At 35.7% G+C, this 22,070-nt stretch overlaps 1 protein-coding gene across 5 annotated transcripts in view; it reads right to left on the bottom strand.

Moving 5' to 3' along the window:
• The window catches only part of TP63 (tumor protein p63), a 212,833-nt gene that overhangs the window by 74,413 nt on the left and 116,350 nt on the right, over positions 1–22,070 (bottom strand). For 3 of the 5 annotated variants that reach the window (XM_045539921.1, XM_045539918.1, XM_045539919.1), the window contains exon 4: positions 576–830. In XM_045539921.1, coding sequence (XP_045395877.1) covers positions 576–830 — 255 coding nt within the window. Of the gene's footprint in view, positions 1–575; positions 831–18,634; positions 18,819–22,070 lie in introns of those variants that run through there. The other 2 variants (XM_045539922.1, XM_045539923.1) reach the window with 2 other exon arrangements.

The following is a 22,070-nucleotide window of genomic DNA, read 5'->3' as shown; positions in this document are numbered from 1 at the left end:
GTGTGTATTTTTAGAGGCTTCTTTTTGGAAAAGATGTTTCTAAGTTTAATAAATATATATAAATTATACTTCATGTTATGGAACCTACATGTATAAACATATTTGTACTTCCCTAATAAATGGGATTTTATTTTCTTATTTTTGATCACATATTATTTTATTTATTTTTTTAAAAAAATCACACTTTAATGTGACATTTACTTCTTCACAATAATAAGACTTGTAAATACTCCACATTCTGGAGATTGTAAACACATATCCTAGGATTACGATACTTCTCATTGGCATAGTGCTTTCCATTTTGCCATAAACTCTCACAAAAGGACCTCACAACAGGGTGAAGTAGGCAGGAACACACTGGCTCAAATTGCTAGGAGCTGGCTGGCTCACAGGCATTTGGTTCCCACACTGGGACTTTCTCTCTCTGATTCAGTACTAAATATTCAAAGACAAATTTCCCACCATTGAGTATGGAACCCCTAAACTTAGGAGGGGACAAATCCCTGGGATGTGATGAAGATTATCCTTGTACTTGAAGTCAGGCTTAATGGCACGTGTGTGCCTGGTGCTCTTACCGTCCAGGTGGCCGACTTGGCGGTGCTCGACTGCTGGAAGGACACGTCGAAGCTGTGTGGGCCCGGGTAGTCGGTGTTGGAGGGGATGGCGGGCGACGGCGAGAGGGCATCAAAGGTGGAGCTGGGCTGCGCATAGGGCGAGGGCGCCGTGACACTGTTCTGCGCGTGGTCTGTGTTGTAGGGGCTGGTGGACGAAGAGCCGTTCTGGATCTGCTGGTCCATGCTGTTCAGGAGCCCCAGGTTCGTGTACTGTGGCTGCAAGGACACCCAGGAACCCTGATGTTAGCCATGTAAGCGCAGATCATTGCTCCAAACAGGCATCATTTGGTGCATGTGTTCTACCGAGATGGACCTCACATCCGAAACACTTCACATTCAAAGTAAAATCTCCAATTTGTCATACACAGAGACACTAAGAGAAGTCTGAGGCGTGTGTGTTTTGTTATGACTTTCACAGATCAGGCAGTTCTTATGTGCTACCTTTGGAGACTGGTTTCCTCAAGAGCATTTCAAAGTATAATACATGCTTATTCACAAACTATGCAAAAAGTACCTAGAGCTTAGTAACTGCTTAGGAATTCCTTAAAATAAATGAATACTACCTGTTATTACAATTTTTTGGGGGGCTATGGCATTCAAAATGCAAAAACCCACTTGATATATTCTAGAGGGGATTTAAATATCAAATTGTTGCATATGGGGCAAAATCAGAAGACCTTCAAATTTTCTCTTAGTCCTAATTTTAAATTCTGTCCTAGGATACCAATAGTGTCCTCTCCCCTCATGGACTAATTTCCCAAAGACTAGAGGGGCATGGGATCCGGGTTAGGTGCACCCAACTATACATTTTAAAAGGTAACATGCTAGTGCATCATCCAAACACGGTCTAATTTTTTATCTGTTATTTTATTTTCTTCATAGAAGTTCACTCTTTTCTAGAGTAGAACATGTATAAGAGAAATACCATCTAGTTGTGAATAAAATTCTATGCTTGATATAATTCAGAGAGGTACATTAGCTCATGTAGTGCCTTCTGTCAGATGCTTTTATACCCTCTATGTGAATAGGCCTGAACACAGAGTAAGTACTCAATAACATGTTCGTGGAAAGAACAAATTAACTTCTTCCCATTTAATCTATAAAACAACTTTACTACATTATTGTCAGAGAGGTCAAGCAGTTTGCCCTAGCATCAGCTAATATGCAGCAGAGTGGCGGTTTTGAAATGAAATCTTCTGGTTCTGAGTTCAGGGCTCTGTCCAGGCCTTCACAGCCGTCAGCCTAATCAGGTAAAGCATCCCAGAGTCATTCCCAAACCTGAGACACACTGGACACATTTCCAAAAGGGGCAAAGAGTCTGTGGCACCATTTTCCTTTTGTGAAACCTTCTGACACATGGAAATCTTACAGTTTCTTCAAGTTAGTCATGGAGGGGTGGGAATCAAAAGCAAGAAGAGGAAGGCAGCCTTGTTGGTACATATTTTATGAATTTTACAAATGGGCCTTCAATTGAAATATAACTCAGAGACCCAGACTATGTAAAACTGTGGGGAAGAACGTGTTACAAAGAAATAGGGGCTTGAACATTTTTAAAATTTTAAACTTTAAGTTTATTAAAATTATTATATTAAACTTTATTTTTTTTCACACAGGGAGGAGAAATGGACCCTGCCATTCCATTCAGTCCAGAGAGCATCTGTCTAAATGTTAATAGTCGCATGCCCATTCCATTACATCCATGCATTTGCATTCTACTGCTGAATGCCACGTCCCCATTTGCTCTTCAAATAACTATTAATCTCTGTATGCTTATCCCTATGCTGACAAGAGCAGCTGTTTGTCTCGCCTTCCCTCCCCTCTGACTTCTGCAGCTCCTATCCCTCACCTACCCTCCATCTGCAGCTTCTCCTCCTGACAGGTGTGGCAAAACTGCAGGTAAGACAACTGGAGAAAAAAAGTAAAACCTGAGGTCCACGCCCCTGGCTGAACTAAAGTTCTTAGGTATCCAAGCCTGCGGCAACAGCCCAGGAAAGGGGACTGAAAAGATATTATTTGTGTTCAAGTTAAGGGTCAGCATACAAAGCACTCCTGCATGTCCTGTAGGAATCAGATAATGCTCCCAAAGGCACGTGTACAATTAGGAAGGCAGCCGTCCCTGACAAAAAGGACAAAGAAACTCTGAACACTTTCTCTTTGGCAGTAAAATGCCTGTTGGGCCACCCCTTCCTCCTCTTTCTTGCTACACAGAAAGAACTTCAGCTAATTGTGGGCTTGGAAGAGAACAAAGACACATGGGCTCTTTGAATTTTTTTAATGCAATATATATAAAGAGAAAAGTTTTGGGACCCAGCTTTAAAAGCCAGTGAGCAAACATTCTTCAATTCTCTAAGGACTAAAGAAAAAAGGAAATTCCATTTACTGAGAAGTCACAAAGGGGACCCTTGGAATGGCAGTAAGACTGAACATGTTGTGTGGTACCAAAGAAGCAGAAAAAAATCTATATTCCAAATGTCACTAACAGCACTGTGGGTGCTGATGGGTCTACTTTTAAATGCCATAATTTTTCACTTTGTACAATTCCAGTTGAAATTTTGTGCTTAGATGCCATGGCTCTCTAGCCCAGGCAATAGAGCGAGACTCTGTCTCAGAAAAAAAAAAAAAAGAAAGAAAGGAAAGAAATTTTGTGCTTATGCTGCAATTAATATAACACAAAATTAGATTTCTCAGGCTTGGTCAAAAATCAGCTTACTATACAAGATAAAGATGGGAAAACGCATTTCAATTTAAACTCTTCCCAAACTGTACTTTAAAGAAATATAAGCCAAATAGTATATTCAATTATCTTTAAAAAGTAAATAAAAGCAACACTAACTTTGACTTAGTTAGCTTATGAAGTACATAAACAGCAACACACCTACCAAACTAAGAATTGCATGATTGGAAGCTTACTTAGATACTTTTGTTTATTAAAACTCAATAAATCATAAGCCTGCCATAGGAAACAGTTCTTTAGAAGTTAATTTTAAAAATATCTAGTTTAAAATAAAGTTTCTTACTTGCCTATTTCTTTGAATTGAAGAGAGAATGCTCATGTTAATAGAGTACAATTGGAGGCCAAAGGCAGGCCATCATGGCCAAGAAGAATAAGCGTTACCTAGACAGGACCAGCAAAATAATTTGTAGTACTCAGTGCAAAATGCAAATGCAGGACTTTTGTTCATAGATTATTAATAATTTCCAAAATGGTGATAGCAGGACATTAAACAAAGCATGGTTCCCTTCTGAGAATGGGGCCCTGTGTGACTGCCTGTAGAGTTTGCATGCCCATGAAGCTACCTCGGTCCCAGTTCAATGTGTCTAATATCATTTATTTTCCACCAAAGTGAATCTGGTGGAGTAAAGGGAATAGTACCTGTCGTTTACTCTCAGTAATTTCATAAACACAGAGGAGAGGAACTTTTGTTATGCTGGGATGCTATTGCAATGCTTATTGACAGTGACAAGTAAAAGAGTTTCTGAGATTAGAACATGACATTTTCATATCAGGCATAAAAACTGGCCTCAGAAGAACACCATGGAGCCCCATATATCTCATGTGTTTTTTTAAGTAACAAAAGTTATGAGCATATTTGAAATGAAATAGGAAGTAGGTTCTCTCTTTCTAACCACAAGTATCTTGATCTCGGAATAACGTTAACATACTCTGCAGGCACTCAAATAGTGAGTAAATGAAAAAAGTTATATATCTGCCATACCATGTCTAAAAAAGGATCTGGTCTTCTTTTCACAAAATATAAAAGGGCAAAACTGAACACAACTTGTGTGATATCTGCTGTAATACTGATAAAGTAAAATAATCGATTTCCTCTGATTTCAAAAAGATGCTTCATTTCCTATAAAATAACTTTGAAATAGAAGACTCACTGCCTGGACCCTGGAAAATCACCGTCTGTAGTTGGACTACATTCAGATTCATCACAGACTAGCTGATCTGACCACAGAAAGGATGACGCACATCTTGGTCACAGGAACTTAACATATTCTGTATAACCACAGAACACCCTAGGAGTGTTCTGAAACATGGAGCTTGTGAGGTAAGTACAGGGATAGATAGGAGAATCTGAAATTATTTGTTTTCACCATGAATAAAGAATAAATGTAACTACCAATTTTGAAACATAGAGAAAAGCATTTCCTTTTTTCTTCTTTTCCTGTAAGTCCTTTTGCATTCTCATAGCCATCTATAGACTTTGATCTATTTCTTCACTAAACTTCGATTTGGATGCTCAGAATTAAACTAGCCATATAGAAGACTAGATTTTCTATGACTGGTCTTTTAAAAGTATCCCATGAATACCATCCCTGTAGTTTCATTTTGTTTTTCTTTCCTGGATTACATCCTTGTAATCATCTTAAACTCTGACTATAATGGGCCTGAATTTTCTTTTCATAAGCTCAACAATGTGTCAGTATATATTGCTATAAACAAAGCTCAATATTAAATACCTGGATTTGTATTTATTTAAAGTTGATGATGCAATTACTTTCCTATAAAAGAATTTTAACATCAATAAAAGGATTCCAATCAAGTTATTTGACTGGTGCAATAGAAACAGGGACATAAACATAATTATGTTTCTGAAAATCTCTCTCCACAAATTTATCTGTATAAGAGAAATTTCATAAGTTCTCTTTTTCAGATACTACTGTCTGTAATAGCTAACTTATGACAACATGGCAACAATAACCAACAATATATGGCAAGAAGTTAATAAAAAATGGGGGTGGGGAGAGGTTACTGTGGGATATATAATCATAATTTATTTATCTCAATTCAACTGACACTTGTTACAAGAAACAATAACTTTCCCCAATTTCATTTGGAGGAAATTATGATCCATGAGTGACTGTTAAATGGGGCTAGGGAATTGAACATTCTTCAGCACGACTAACATTCCTCTGTGAATCCTAGTAATGCAAAGGACTGAACTTAGACTTGTTGACATGGGGTTTAAGTCTCAACACTGCCACTAGTGTTCTGTGTACCACTGGGCAAGGTAATTGAACAACTTAGACTTCATTTCCTATAAGGCAAAATCTGTGTAAAATTGAGAAGATTGAATCTGATGACCCAATGTAAAAATGGTGCCAATTCTAACATTCTGTTAGTTATGGTTATCCTCATCTCTGAAGTTATTTTAAAATAATGCCATGAGATTACTCTCAAAATAGTTTCACAAAATAACTATTTTGTACACAGATTTCCCTGGCCAAATCTAGACATCTAAAATGTTTCAGACAGTATATGTAGGTTCCTCAGCTGATACCACTTTTCACCTCAGGCTTATTGTAGGAGCTTTTATGAACATTCTACAGCCCCTCCTGGGAAAAGAAAACAGCTTTCTTCATGACCCTGGATTTACAAAATATTCATTCGATTATACTCTAGCAGACAGTACTACATTTCCATCCCCAAATATCAGTGGGATAGTGACTTTTCAACAAACACTGCCTAAGGGAGAAATACTTGTCATTTTTTAGTCTTCTACCACCTGCCCCACCTCAAAGAATGATGGTTTGTTTTACGCTAGAATTAAACACAATTGACTTAAGGCACTCTACTCAAGGTCAAGAAGATATTTGTATTATAATGTCAAGTTAAAGTACCATCTTTCTATTTTAAGAATTTATTTAGCATGACATTATTCTCAAACCCAGATTTTATTAGGTATAAAATATTTCACTCTTTGTGTCCTCTGAAATGATTCTAAAAAGAGAATACTTGGAGTTAAAATATACCTGTATCTTATAATGAACAAAATATAAGAATAAAGCATTTAAGCACACACAAACCTAGGAAGACAGTTGTCAGAGAGTTTACTAGAATGTTTTATGTTCTGACACAAAGTATCAACATTCCTTTGAGGGTCAAGATTCCATAACATAGGAGAGATATCCCCCAAATCCCCAACGATAGGCGAGGCAAATAAATAAGTTGCCTGATCAGGTGGACAACAATGTCAACAAACATTAGACACAGGACTTGAAAAGACAGGAAGTGTGAAATGTATTGAATTTAAAACTCGATCCAAACATAGCTAAATTAAAATGAGTAGAGCTCAATTAAGAAAAAATAAACTTTAAATTCCATGATTTTGTAAGTATTCTCTTCTAATAATCATGACAAATCAACACAATAAAAATTGTGAACCATAACAATGCTGAGAGAAACTGACATCATCAGTATGTGCCAAGGAATTATTAAGCTAAGCAGAAAGCAGACAGGTATAATTTTAATGTTCAATAATTCCTCATCCAGGAATTATGGGAAAATGTTCAGAATCTCAGTTTATCTGAAGTGAATCAGAAGCTATTTATTATATTTGGAATAAAATATGTTTGAGGATATTTTCAATCTATAATAATCAATATGTTTTAATAGCTCCATTTAGCAGACACAGTAATATTAAGAGAAGAAAGTACCTAGTAATAAAGTACTTCAGTGACAGTTAAGTCATCTACATGTAAGCAGACCATATTACCTTTAGGAGTTCAGCAATAATGCTTCCTTGGTTTTTAAAGTGAGTTTAAAATATTTTTAAAAATAATTTTGATAGTGTATCTGCCTCGTGCATATCACAAATCGTTACTTAAAACAATAGGGTGATTAAATACGATTAACATTTTATTGCATGAGATAGTTTTGCTCATTATGGCACAAAACTGAAGACATACCAGTTTTAATAAAATAAGGATGATTATCAGGAGTAAAAATAATAATAAAAATAAATTTTTAAAATCTGAAACATACTTAGCATCCATCTTCAATTCCTTCTATAAAAGAATATTAGCTATTACTACTACTATTATTAATACTGTTACTGATTCCTTATTATGTATCTTATAGTATTCAAGTGCTTTGCATATATTTACTCATTTAATCCACACGAAATAGGTAGCATTATTATCCCATGTTTTATACATATTTTATAGATGAGAAAACTGAAGCTCCACAAGATTAAGTAACTTGCCCAAGGTAACAAGAAGAGCCTGAATGTAAAACCAGTAAATCTGGCTTGAGAACCCGCCTTCTTAAGTAGCCTTCACTCTGATTGTATGTAAATAGGAGTCACACAAATTTCTGCCTGGAATTTTTATCTAAAAGTTACACTCAAGGAAAGCACACCTCTTTTATCACTACAGAATTTTTTTTTTCATTCATTAAAGACGATATAAAACTTTAGCCATTGTTAGAATGGGTATAATTGCAAAGAATCAGAGACCCATCTCTTTGGCGCTACCACTTGAAAGGCATTGTAAATCTGATCAGGTCACTCTCAAGCTTGAATTCCTTGAGCAGTTCCCTACTGTCTTAGAATAAAGGCCCCAGGTCTTTAAAAGAGCCTAAGAGGCACTATTTGAAATTCCCCTTTGGCCAAACAGAACTTCCTTCAGTTTTTCAAAGGCTAACGCCTTCAGCCCTCAAGGCTTTTGTAGACTGTTTCCCAATGCATTTTTCAACTTTTAGCTGAAATGTCATCTCCCAGAAGCTTTCTTTAACTCACCAGACAGATTATTCTTTTGTTTTACATTTTCATGGCACTTTCTCTTTGCAGCACATAATCATAATTGAAGTTAACCATATGTATAATTTTTTAATGTTAATCTACTCTGCTAGATGATAAATTAATGAGAGATTATATCTAGCTCATTTAGTACTGAGTCCCAGTACCTGGAATGGTATCTGAAACATAGTAGATGCTCAGGAAACAATTCTTAAAAGAATAAATGCAAAACACTTCAAAATAAAAACCCCCTTCAGAAAGTATCTCTTTTATTCTAATGCAACTAAGTATTGATTTTTATTCTGAAGCAAGTCTGTGCCCAAATTAGATTCATTTCTTTATATACTACTGCCAGGTGAATGTTATACTGTATCCCCAAATAATCTCTATGATCTTTACTTTGTATGCTGCTTTGTCTTGGTAGGTGGGAATTGTGCTTTCAGCTTCAACTTTTATGGGAACTAGTAGCAGAATAGCCAGTCCTGTCACTCACAATGCAATGAGTAATACTTGATAGCTCACACCTAGCTGGGAAGTTTATTAATGAGCTTCTACTTCCTTAAAACAAACACATACACACTTTTGTGCCAAGGCAGTGATTTTTACCTGATAGTCTAGATTTTGTTTCTAATGAATCTAGGTCAGCAATAAGAATTCAAATCTTTATGATCATATAATTATTTACCTCGTACTGATGGTGCATATGGCCAAATGCAGGTTGCTTTGGAAAGAAACCACTCAGAAACAAGCTTAGAGGAAGACATTTAGTTTCTGGTAGATAGGCCACAGAATTGGTCCCTCCCTAATTTCCATGATTTTCTGCCCAGTTAACCAGAATTCAGTTTAGCATAATGCCATAATTAATAGCTTACTATGTATGTTTTGAGGAATTGAGGTTATAGTTTATCACACTTACAAATCGTTTCTTACAAATGATATAAATTCATAACTTCATTCTCCAGACATTATAATATACACTCAAAGGTTGAAACACTAGCCTTTATTTGCAAGTGGAAAACTAAAGCATGAAAAAAGGAGTATACTACTCAGTCTTACTATCCCACAGGTATTCAAATGAGGAACATTGTTTCCTGAGCTCTAATTTGCTTTTTCTTGTCAAGTTCTTTACTGATTGCTACATTTTTTATTATATTTGAGATAATTAAAGTTTTTAGTGATTAACTGTGCTTTGCAATTAGATACATATATTAGAGTGTTCCTTTAAGCTGTCACTTTTAACTGCAAAATAAAACTGAAGTTTCCAGCTATGCAGAAGACATGCCTTTACTTTGAAAAGACACTCTTACACTCATATTGTTCTATTTAACTCATTATAGAAGTAGCAATCAATCAGTATAATAATTACAACAGCTCATTAGTGTCTATTTGAGCAAAAAAAAAAAGCTGAGGCACCATGTTGAAGAGCAAAATGACTTCAAGATTTCTCAGACATTCTTTAGTAATAACACCATAGAAAATAAAGAGAGTGTTTGTAAATCATCAAGCTAATTCATCCAGATCAAACCACCCACATCTCTAGCGAGGATCAAGAGACATGCAGGGGACAAACTGAATCAAGGGGACAGTGTAGAAGCAAGTAAACACTTTTAAAAAGTCACTGCAAAGCAAGATAAAAATCTCATCTGTTCAGTTTTTTTTTTTTAAATCAAACACATTCTTTGCCTTCATGGGTAATCAATTATATGAAAGCAGCACACACTTTACTATTTACCTATTGGAGTACAAGTCATTTCTTACTTAAGAAACTGCCCTGTCTTTTAAAAACTTTCTTGCCACTTGATGTGTAATGGGAATAATACTGGGCTCGTTAAGTAAACAAACAAACAAAAAATGACTTGCAAGATGTCAAGGGAATCCATAAGATTCAGTTACCTGCAGAACATATAGGTGCACAAAGTTTGTACAATATATGGGATCACTTTACCTTTTTGCACACAAACAGCCTTATATTTAAGTATATACAATACATCATATTTCTAAATGAAGATACCCCTTCAAGTAACAGCAACAGACTCATGTTCCCATTTCATTCAGTGAACATTATTTGGTGACCCTGCAGAGGATACAGATATAAATATGACACATCCTCTATCCTCCAAGAGTCTTTGGTCCAGAATAGGGAAAGGCATCTGGTACACACAGAGAGCAATGACGAAGAAACAGAGAAATGAAAGAGTTCAGAGGATGGAGGCATTATTCTGAATGGGGGAATCTGAGAAATTTTTAAAGGTGAAGCTGCTCCCCAGCAGGGCCTTAATGACTGGGAAGGATTTGACATGGAGATAAATATCTGGAGTATTGAAGTGAAGACAGAAAGCAGAAAAGTCCTCTTCTCTGAAGTCTCACTATTCTGATTTTCATTTTGGGATTGTCTGTTGAAATAATTTCCCAGGCCTAAGGCTCGTGAAGAACAGTCTGCCTCACCCAGTGTTGCTGTTTCTCTCTGTGTATATCTTGTGCAGTCCTCAACCTCAGTCTGGTGACAGAGTCTCACATGGTCTATTTAAAAGTAATCAAGCCATTTCCAAAACATCTGATGTTGCCCTTTGAGAGGGTAATGGTTTTCCTTTTAATTCTGATTCCATCAATAGAGTCACACTAATCCAGACTGATTTGAGTAAACAGGGCATATTCCCCATTGTCTCTGTGATCTGAGAAAGAATAAACTTGAGAAAGATCACTGCCTGGATTGGAAATGGCCCCTTTGGGTGTTTTGCGCAAGCTTAAAAGGAAAAAGAAAATGCCTGTACAGAGTTCTTTCCAAGGCAAGCTCACTTTGGGGGTGGTAATTCTCATAGGGGTATTATACTAAACTGCACCTATTAGTGGCTTTAGCACCAATAAGAAAGTAGAACTATTTCTTTTGTAGTGTTTCCAGAATAGCTGACAAGAGCGTTTCATAAATTTCCGCCCCTGGCAACACACCACAGCTTGACTCAAAATTCCCTCTTTCAGCTTTTATAAGGAAATCTTTTTGCCACTTAAGAAACACAGACAAGATGCAATTCAGATTACAAGTTTTGCATGAAATACTAATTTACGCTATATACATGTTCACTAACATTCCAGAAATGTTTTATTCTTGCCAGTTATTCCCCCACCTAGAACCAACATGGGTTCTATCCTAACACCAGTTACTGAATTTCAAATTGAAAGGTGAACATTATTATCTGGTGAAGCCACCTCAGCTCTAACCTACACAACAGTCCAATTTCACTTTGTCTTTGGTAAACAAAACTTGAACAATTTTATTTAAAGAGTGTATAAAGTTAGTCATTATCAAACATGAAATAAACTTAGAAATAAGAAATTTCTAAAAAAAAGTTCTTTTTTTTTTACAGAAAATGGAAAAAGAATGCTTTTTGAAAAGCATAGACTTGCTATGGTATCAGGCCAAATACGAAAATCAAATGTAGGGAAACATAAAGTACTGTTTCAGGAAAGACTTTACACCTCATTTAACTACTTATTTCTTCTCTTCAAAGGAGGTTGTATAGCAATGTGGTATTTTGTGGAACCTCACTGTTTTCCCTAATGTCTGCCAAGAGTCTGTGGGACAATCATACGTTGGGTACTTTCAAAATCTACTTTATGCAAGTGGAGGACTAGGTTGATAAAAAAGAGAAAGAAAGGAGACACAAGCTTGATGTCTCTGCATTTATCATGGAGCCCAGTTTGACCTTCTATCTACTCCCTTTGCTTTTGAATCAAGTCAATGGGTTCACCCTCCCCCCCACCAACACACGTGGCCTACCCTCATCTGCCCTACCATTAATCTCTTCAATTGTCTACGTTTTCTTCCTGGGTGAGATGGAAGTGATGAAGGAGATTGTGGAAGGAAAGGATATTGATGTGGGTAAAGACCCGTCTTCTCCCAATATTTCTCTTCAAATGTTAAATATTAAGTGTGTATACTTGTCCCAAAATAAAATTTGAAAATTTGATGGCAAGTATTTTTATTTGAGATACCAAGATCTTAACGTTTCATTGTTTTTCAATTTAATTTTGTGGGGCTGTTTGTTTTTGTAATGGGACATTCATATTGCCTTCTCCTCTATTATTTCCCAGTTGGGATTCTCATTTTGAACAAATTTCATACTTGGTATATCCTCTTACAATTTAGCTCCAGGATTACTATTTGCATTTAGAGCAATCACCAGAGAAAAAGGCTTTCTTTTCCTGATTGTAAGATGACTATTTAACAAGTAAAGTTAATTCCTAATTAATATAGAGAATCAGTCTGAATTTTGTTCTTAGTTTTGATTAATTATAAAATGTAATTACTAAGTCCCTATAAAGGGTAAGACATCATATGTGTCTCTGTGGACATCCAAGGAAGAAGAACAGGCAATTTGCAACTTAACCCAGTCCAAGCAATCATGTGGTCTCATTTTTCTCCCTCCCTGCATCCTCCCAGAGCATGCAAAGTTTTAAATCTTGAATTCTGAACACTGTACATGCTTTTAAAACACACATGGGTTCCAGCTCTTAGTAAGATAAATGCCTCTATTATCTTTTGTTACTATTTCTATAAAAGCTTCCATTTTTACATAAATATTGAATATATATCAGTGTTTAAATCAACACATTCTCTTTTAAAATCAATATACCAGCCTCCTTCATCTGGTCTGCCACAGTTCTCCTTTGTATTTTTATTAATTTTCTACCTTCTGTACAGAATATCTTTCCTCCACTCCCTCTTCCACTGAATTCCGGTTCTCAAATCATGTGAAATATTACCTTTACCATAAAGAGTTTAAACTCCATTTTACTCTTTTAAAATTTTTGTATCTTTTAATAATTATGCTGTACAATGGAGTCATTTATGAACACCTTATATATTCCCTAGGATCATGAATTTTCAGAGGCTAGTGGCTATGACTCACTCATTTCTGCCTTCCTCACAGTGCCTATCCCAGTGACTATATTTAATTCATTCTCAGAAAGTGTTGGGATGTAAGGAAATGCTTCTTTTATTGGGGGTAAATAATATAAATGGTTTATGCTGGTATATCAAAATCATTGTATCTGGTTTACAGCCAAATTTATACTACTTTTTATTTTGAGGTGCTGTTTTTTAGGAAAGAATGAAATAAAGAATAAGGTCTTTATTTATAGAGTAACCATATAATTTATCCTCTAAATGGGACACTTTTGAAAGTGAAAAGGTGAGCTATTAATAATTATGCTGGAATAGCAGGCATAAATAAGGACAAAACAAGACCAATAGTTCCCAACTTACCTATGGCAAGGACCCCAGTTATCAAAGAGAGCTATGGGCAAAGAATACACGGGTTATATGAAACTTTAAAAATAATCCATTCCTACCCTTCCAAAGGTTCCAGATAAGTGGTAGATATGCCTACAAAACATGCAGCCAATGTGCAATGTAGAATAATGCATTTTTATACCTCTGGGCAGTCTAGAGCAAAGCCATTTTTCCTCCCCAGTGCTGTCTAGTAGAGCTCCAATGGCACCACTCCTTCCATGATTTGTTGATACTGCTACAGCAAATGCATTCTCCTTTCAGTGTTACGGCCCTCTGAGCCATTCTTAACTTTATTTCCTAATTGTCTCATAATTTTAATTCCATCTGAACTATCTGATGTTTCTGAGTGTGCCAGCATTTGCCCCCACCACCCTCTGCCTTTGATGATGATTATTTCTTCACCCGAATGCCTCCTTCCTTCTTATATTTCTAGGACTTAGAAAGTTCTATCTGTCCTTCCAAGTCAGCCACATCTTTCATATACACATAGACTTTCTTGATCCTCCTACTTCAAGGGACTGTCTTTCTCTTTGACACTTTATGTCTTGTCCACACTTTTCATGTGGCACTTGGGATCTGCTCTGTATTATAACTATATATATATCTGGCTCATTCTCCAATGAACTATAAGCTTCTTAGTGTAAGAACTTTTTCATTTTTAGATCCTATGTACCATCTTATATATAACTGATGCTCAGTAAACATTTATTTAGAAAAAAGTCAGTCCTTCTAGCCCAAGTTTCTCCTCCTCAATACTACTTTTCAAGAATATTGATAAAGTACAACTCAACCAAAAAGTATAAGTAAAAATTATAAAATTTTTAGAGATGTAGAACATTAATAAGCCACATTTTACTATTTTCTTGGGCCTCCAAATTGTGTTCTTAAGAGAAGATTAGGAATAAGATCTAAAGCTTAACTTTTGGATCGAATCTTTCACTTTGACACTTCAAACCATTCTCTTCCAGACCCAAAGTGTATGGATATCATTCATAGACTTCAATAAATAGGCACAGGACAGTAACACTATAACATTCATCTGAGCCTTTTCTTATGCATGAAAAGAAAATTCAGAGCCCATTCATTGGGCTTGGAAAATATTTCATCATCAAAATAGCAAAACTTTTAGGGAAATTATGGAAATAATCAAGCTGTTTTTCACTAGGTATCTCTTTGCTGTCTGTGTTCACTCTATTTATTGACATAAAACAATTAGTAGTTAAAAAAATAAACAACAGGAGAAAAAGTTTAATTTGATAATGGTACTAAAAAGGAAAGATTTTTACCTAGCCCCTTCTGTTCTACCACCTCAGGTTCCCCCAAAACAATCACATGCACATCAAATAAAGCTGGGGTGCATTTATGGTAACATATTCTTAATTGTTTGATCCTAAATTCCTCCTTGATAAACATAAAATCTCATGACTTCAGACATAAATAGCCTTTATAGGCAGAATACAGATTCTGAATTCTGTATACATTCATCGTCTAAGAAAATTTTAGCAATTTGCACTCAGAAAATGTGTGTAGTATGGATGATGAAAAAGCAACCAATATTTATTTAGTTGCTATAGATAACCCAGACATCCATTCATGTTTCCTGCTGTACTCCCCATACTCCTGCTGAGGATCACTGCTCTTCTAAAAACCACAAAATAAAATAAAATAAAATAAAAACACACAAACAAACATGCTTTTCCTTATCTAGGTAAATGATAAGTGATTTATTATCACCAAATCATTTTTTTCCCCATAGTAGTAAAGGAAGGTATGATCTATGACCTGTGATCTAAGATCTCTTTCTCCCAGTTCCCTCCGGGCTTGAGGGCGCCCAGCTGTAAAACAAGTAGTGCAATCGAAGGCCACAGCATGGAGTGAGGAATATGGTCTGGCTGACACCTGAATTAAACCTGCAGCTTCTGCTTCTTATCCCCTATGCTTTCTCCTGTGATGCCAAACATCCCAGAAGAACAACAGGGGAAAGCTTAAGATAAGACATTAATTAACTATGAAAAGAAAAATCATTTCTATTTAAAAAAGAAGGTTCAGTCAGTAAAAATAGTACTGGGATAGGACAGACTATTTTCCTTGACCATGTAGGCAAAGAGGTCAACTAAATGACAATGACCTGACTCTAGGGAACTTAAACTGCTGCCTCAGCACTTTTATTCTCGCATTCAACTAGCTTTGGACAACGGCTCTTCATAGAAGCTTTTTTGAGAGAATCTATCATGAATCACAAAAACTCTCTTTTTAGAGTGTATTCTCTATTTCCTTGCTATTAAAAAGAGAAAAGTTAAGTAAAGGGATCTCAATCATATACATATAGCTGTCTTAACCACAGAAAGTGAAAATCATTAACCCGGATTTGTAAAAATGAGGTTTTGGGATATAAACTTTGAATTCTCATTTTGTTCTAAAATACTGTATTCCATTTAACAAAGTGTCTTTCCTTCTTCATCCGAAACCCCAGATGGGGAATTTTAGTAAAGCTCTCTTTCTAAGGAGGAGTTTGAGATACCCCCTAACACACACACACACACACAAACACACACACACACACACACACACACAACACAGGTACACACACAAATTGAGTCCGGTTTATCTGGTGAGAAAGTTGGACTAAAACTTAATCTGAAGAAGTTCGTTTCTTTCAAGGCTTCTATCTCCAAGTCTGAGACCAGTCCCAGAGGCTGTGCCATTCCAAGCCTGGCACTGGGGAGTGAAGCTTGCTTGAGGCCTCTCCACTGTGACCCAAGGGTAAATCTTTAGCCTTGCCTGTTACATCCTGCCCATGTTCTCCTCCCTTCCGGACCCTTTCCTGTTCATTAAGGGCTTCCCCAAATCTAGCTCTGCTGAGGGCCTGGGGGTGGGGAAGAACTAGAAGGTTGTGGAAAAGGAAGTAGAGAAACAAATAGTTTTCTTCTACTGTTTTTAATTCACCAATTCAAAGAAATTACCACAAATTATTTGAAGTCAGAGAATGGGTTATAGTTTTTAAATAATTTTCACTCTCACTGGAAGTTGTATGCCATTTATATTCTTAATCTGCCTAATTTTTTAAACAATTCTTGTATGATTATAGTAGATGGCTATTTCCGTGTTGAAGTTACTCATAAACATGAATCCAAAAATGTTATAACTTCTGTATTAAATTTCAGAATTCTCAGAGCCATGTGGTTCCAGGCAGATGTAGTCAGAGGTAGAACTGCATTTTTACAGAGGACTAAATATTAAAGCATTACCCTATATAGAAAAGAAAGTTATTCGTAAGTAATAGAATGGAAATCAAGCCATGAAGTTATCACATAGTACAGACACTGGCAGAAGACTAAGAAATCATGAAGGCAATATACAAAAAGATGCAGGAAAGTAGGGAAGTTCAGCCATGTTTTTTCATAGATATTTTCCATGACTTTAGCAGCATTCCAACAGAAAAAAGACAAGTACTGCCTTTTGAGCTCCTGACCACACATTTACCTAAAGGTTGAAAAACTCAAACCCATGCAAAGGCATTTTCTTTCATCATAAGGATGCCATATTCTCAGATACGACATGACTCTTTTGCCACCGTAAAAGGCAATAATTCCTACAAATACCCTCTAATCACAGCATTTATGCAACATTTTTCTTTCACGACATTATATGCAACTTAGAAATAATCATTTCTTGCCACTTTTCACCAACCTTGTACTTTTCTTATAGATATCTCTGAATTACCTTTTGCTTCTCCCCTTTTATACTTAGACACACATAGATCCTAGACTGCTTACAAATCCTGTGTGTGAAATGGCTCATGAATAACAACAAAGTCAGATATGATACGGCAGACAGATCATTTGCTTAATGATTGAAACTGTACAAAATCGGATCCAACAGAATCAACAAGATAATTATAAACGTTATCTCCTTTTTTTAAAAATTGTTTGGTAACATTTTAAGCTAACCTTCATTATTAAAGCAAAACAAGAAACTCAAGTTTCTCTACTGAGGACAAGCAAGCCTGCCTGAATGTTTTAAAGAAAAATAGGCACTTCCTTTTCCTTCTTTAGATAACTTGATATTTCCCCTGCTATATTTACACAGTTCAGGAGTCTAGACAATAGCATGGTCAATACGATAGTGCCAGCCCTGTTTTGTTGCCCTTTGCTAGATTCTTCCTTTTGCGGTCTGCACCCAAATACTATGCATTTTGTTTTGATTTTTAAGGAGCTCAATTTGAGTACTCTAGTCTACTTTTCCAAGCACTCACCTGCAAGCATTTTCATCTGAAACACTGAACTCTCTCTCTCTACAACACCCACCCCCCAATCTGATTAGTGTCAACACAGCTGCCCTATTCTGAGGAATGTAAACTAATATTGTTGTTAGACCTCCCTCAACCTTAGGAAACTTCCTCAAAGCCTTACAGTCTCTTCAGGAGTTTTTTTTTTTTTTTTTTTGTCCTTATCCCTTTGCCCAGTGATTTAAGTCCCTCAGACAAAATTGTTGAGAAGAGATCAGAAAGGCAAATCATCAATTCCTTACATAAAATACTGTACACTGTAATACACATTTATACGTATGCATGTATAAATATTTAATAATGCATCACTTCAACGTAACTTTATTTGTCATTACACAGTGAAAGTATAAGTCAATCGCCAGATGACAGTGACATTATTACAGTCCCCTCTGGATTTAGATGGGTCTCTGGATTGATATAATTAAAAACAAAGATGGCTTTAAAAAAATCTCACCTGATTATTTTGAAAAAGCTTCATTTGCTTTTAGGATGAAGTCTGGAGATATAACTGAGCTAAGAAGTTAAGATACAGTCAACTAATTTGTCTAACTGGTACAGGAATACCCACCAGAGGAGTCATTTCAATGTATCTAGCAGAATGTGACCCGCTTTCTCAGTCTGTTCTTATAAAAAGTGATTTTATAAACTCCTGAATAGTGGGTTCCTTCAAATACATAATGTCACCCAGAATTTTTTCTTTTTCATTTTCTCTTACTGTTTTATCTCCTACTTAAAAAAAAAAAAAAAAATCTTACAGCCACCACAGAAAACATTAACCAACAAAAGGAGATTCTTATATACAAGTTGCAAAAACATTACGTTGGGTGACCGAGAACCACAAATATGTAAGTTTTTATTTAAAAAATAAAAATGAAAAAGCATCTCTAAATGGAGTGCTAAAATCTAAAATCCTTACCTCACTAAATTGAGTCTGGGCATTGTTTTCCAGGTACAACATGTTAGCTGTAAGATTGATCAATGCTGCTGTCCTCTCTTCTGGCTCCAGGATTTTGCCAACCCCCCCACCCCCTCAGAGACCCTTACAATATGAATCTACTAAGAAGATAACAGAACTCAAGTCCCTCTCTGTCTTTCTCTCTGTACATAATTTAAGGTTTCCTAATATATACCCAACTATAGGCATGAGGGGGCGGGACTCTTCTCTTTACCTGTCCAATCCATCAACTTCCACCTGGACTCCTCCACTCCAATGGAGTGAGGCCTCTCCCATCTCATTAAGTAGTTAGAATTCCTTATCACCAATCTTTAAAAGAAAAAGAAAGAAGGAAAAAAAAAACAGGAGACAGACAGGTAAAACTTTCCCTGTCTCTTTCATAAGAGAGTGTACTCTCTTTTAAAAACAAAACAAAATCTCCCCAAACAAACCGTACCACCACCACCACGACTTACAGAAGGCATTTCAGAAAGTTATTTTACCCTTTTGCACCTGAGAAGTAAAACTTCAGGAAAAGTTCTGGTAGGATTTTTTTTTTTTTTAAAAAGCTAGATTCGGAGTTTCAAGAATGATTACACAAAGTTAGAAAACAGGGGAAAATACTCAAATCCATTGTTCTATTTCATCAATATAAAAATTAAAATGCACTGCTTGATAGCTGAAAAGTTTTCAACTTATTTTTCCCAGAGAAATGCCAGTAGTTTCATCTCAAGCAATGACAACATAAGCCATTTGATTTTTCAGAGCTTGTTTCAATAACAATTTAAATAATTGGTCCCGTTAACTTGTAAAAACAAATAAACATCCATATGATGTACAGGAAAAAGAAATCCTGAAAAATGTGCCCTAAAAAGGCACATTTTTTTAAAAAAAAAAAAAAGCTTACCTATTTGAATATTTCTTTTCTCTCCTTTATTTTACCCAGTTTTTATTAATGCTCACAAATAATATCCTTCTTGTAGCTGGGTAACAAAAATGATTATTTTACCTGATGCTTTCCTTTAAATGATGAATAGAATAAATCTTAAAGCATGAGAGATTAATTAGCTTTTGCTTTAAAATACATTTATTTTTTCAAGTGGAGCCTAGAGATGTAGCCTTAAAATATATTTACATAAATACATAAGAATACTCATGTAGAATCTAGCTTTGGTTACCATGATTTAGTGAAGATAAAATGTACCCTGATGGTTATTATATAATTCACTAAAAATACTCTCTTCCTACTACTGAGTATTAGTAATTCAGCTAGATTTAGATTTGTTATAAAATGTAGAAGACAAAAGGATTAGAAGATTAGAAGCCAGAATAGATTAATACATAAATTTCAGAAATAATTTTCAAATATGTTCATGACCTTGGATTTGCCTCCTCTTTACTTCTACTTTGGTATCCATAAAATGCACTCATCCATAAAAGGATGATGTGCTCATTGGCTGATATTTATTTCAAGGCCCCTGAATTACTGGTAATAATGCCTTCTGGTTTATAAGAAAAATCTCCTATAATATAATTTGATCTCAAGTATCCAAGAATATGACAATACTGTGTAACAGTACAAATTTATATCAGATAAAACATTTGTTTAATATTGGGAAGCATGACCTCTCTTACTACCTGTAATTAACCAAATGATCACTGGCTACAAGGCAAAAAAGAAACGCAGTATAATTATTTGTACCGTGTATTTAAATTCTACACCCACTGACAGCTTAAGGGTCAATAGTGGAAAGCAGATGGTTGCTCCTTAAAGCTGTGCTCTATTCCAGTGGTGCAAAAATTTGGATAACTCTGAGGATCATCCTGGGTGTTTTTTAAAAACAGATTTCTGGACTTGGCCCCAGATCTACTGAATCAGTCTCTCCACGGCTGCAGCCCCAAGTGGATTTTATACACCCTGCTCGGCAGTTCTGAATGAGTCACGCTTGGGAATCAATGCTAGAGGAAATGCTATTAGCACAACTGCCCCAGAAAGTCATTATTGGATTGCTTTTTACACTAATGGGATAATGTAACCATTTGAACACCTAAATCTAGGGCTCACAGTCTCAAGTGTTGATGATATACACTCAAAATGTAAACAAACTTCATTGTTCACAAAAGTCAAAAGATTCCCAGCAGGATTTGATGGATGAAAAAGTCAAAATCCTTCCGTGTACTACTTCAACCTTTAGCATAATCACATCTGACAATGGTCTCTAACATATCTGCAAAGATTCCAGACAAAATCTAGAACCATATATCCACCATGGCTACTTAAGAACTTTAAGTAGTTGAGGAGAAAGAACACTGGACTGAGAGTTAAGAGATAGGGGCCCTGTTGCCAGCTCTGCTTTCAACTAGCTCTGTGCCCTTGGGGCAAGTTACTTAACCACCCTGGATTCAGATTCCTCATTTGTGAAATGAGGGGCAGAACTAAATGATTTCTAAAGACCATTGCAAAGATAAGAGTCTCTGTCCAGAATTCAGGGAAGTGATTTACAGGATTACTCATGTCTCTCTTATTTTACTTGGATATTTGTCCCTCCATTTGCTCATCTCCATATGTACAATCGAAGCAGTCAAGTTGCATAGATACTTAAGATACTTACATGACACAAAGAAAAGAGAACAATTCATTAAAGGAAAAACAAAACCCATGTCTTTTGCTTTAAGATATCCTTACAATGAAAAATTAGCTAATAGTCCATATACATTTGAATTTAGCACAAATATTTCCATAAAAGACCTAATTCAACTACATCATATAATGTTTGATTTCAGAATTAGTGAAAGTGCCTGATATAAAAATGCATTGATTTAAGCAGGTGGTTACAAAGAAGTAACAATTCTCTACAGTTAACCATGGAACAATGCTTACATAGGGATCTCAAATGTTTAGTAATGTACATTAATTTTCCTAACAACTTAGTGATGTAGGTATTATTATCTACATTTTACATATAAATAAACAAATTCAAGGATTTTAAGTGAAGGTCCCAAGTCCTCAGGAGTTAGAACAACTCTGTTTAGAGCACCTGCCCTTCCATTCTCAGCGGCTTCCCCAGACTTCTTAAAGCTTCCTGGTCTCAGAATTAGGGGTCAGCACTGCTCCTGGATGAAAATGCCACTGCTGTAAATCCATAGCTTTGGGAATATAAATCTAAGACATGATATTTTATTGAATATCCTTCTTTAACAGTTATTCAACTCTTTATCATAATGTTGTAAATATTTTTCCAAGTATGTGCTTGTATGTGTATTTGTTCTTATGTGTGTGGATGTGTCTCTGGTCTTTCAAGTTTGCATATGGTATTATGATTTGCTTTTTGGTGTAGAAAAATCATAATTTTTTCCATAGTCAATTTTACCATTTTTTCCCCTTTTGACACTAGTTTTCGAACATTACTTGAAAGGC

The sequence above is a fragment of the Lemur catta genome, chromosome 1 (assembly GCF_020740605.2).
Source record: "Lemur catta isolate mLemCat1 chromosome 1, mLemCat1.pri, whole genome shotgun sequence".
Classification (NCBI taxonomy): domain Eukaryota; kingdom Metazoa; phylum Chordata; class Mammalia; order Primates; family Lemuridae; genus Lemur; species Lemur catta.
Note: the sequence above shows the minus strand (reverse complement) of the source record. Positions and strands in the feature narration are given on the sequence as shown.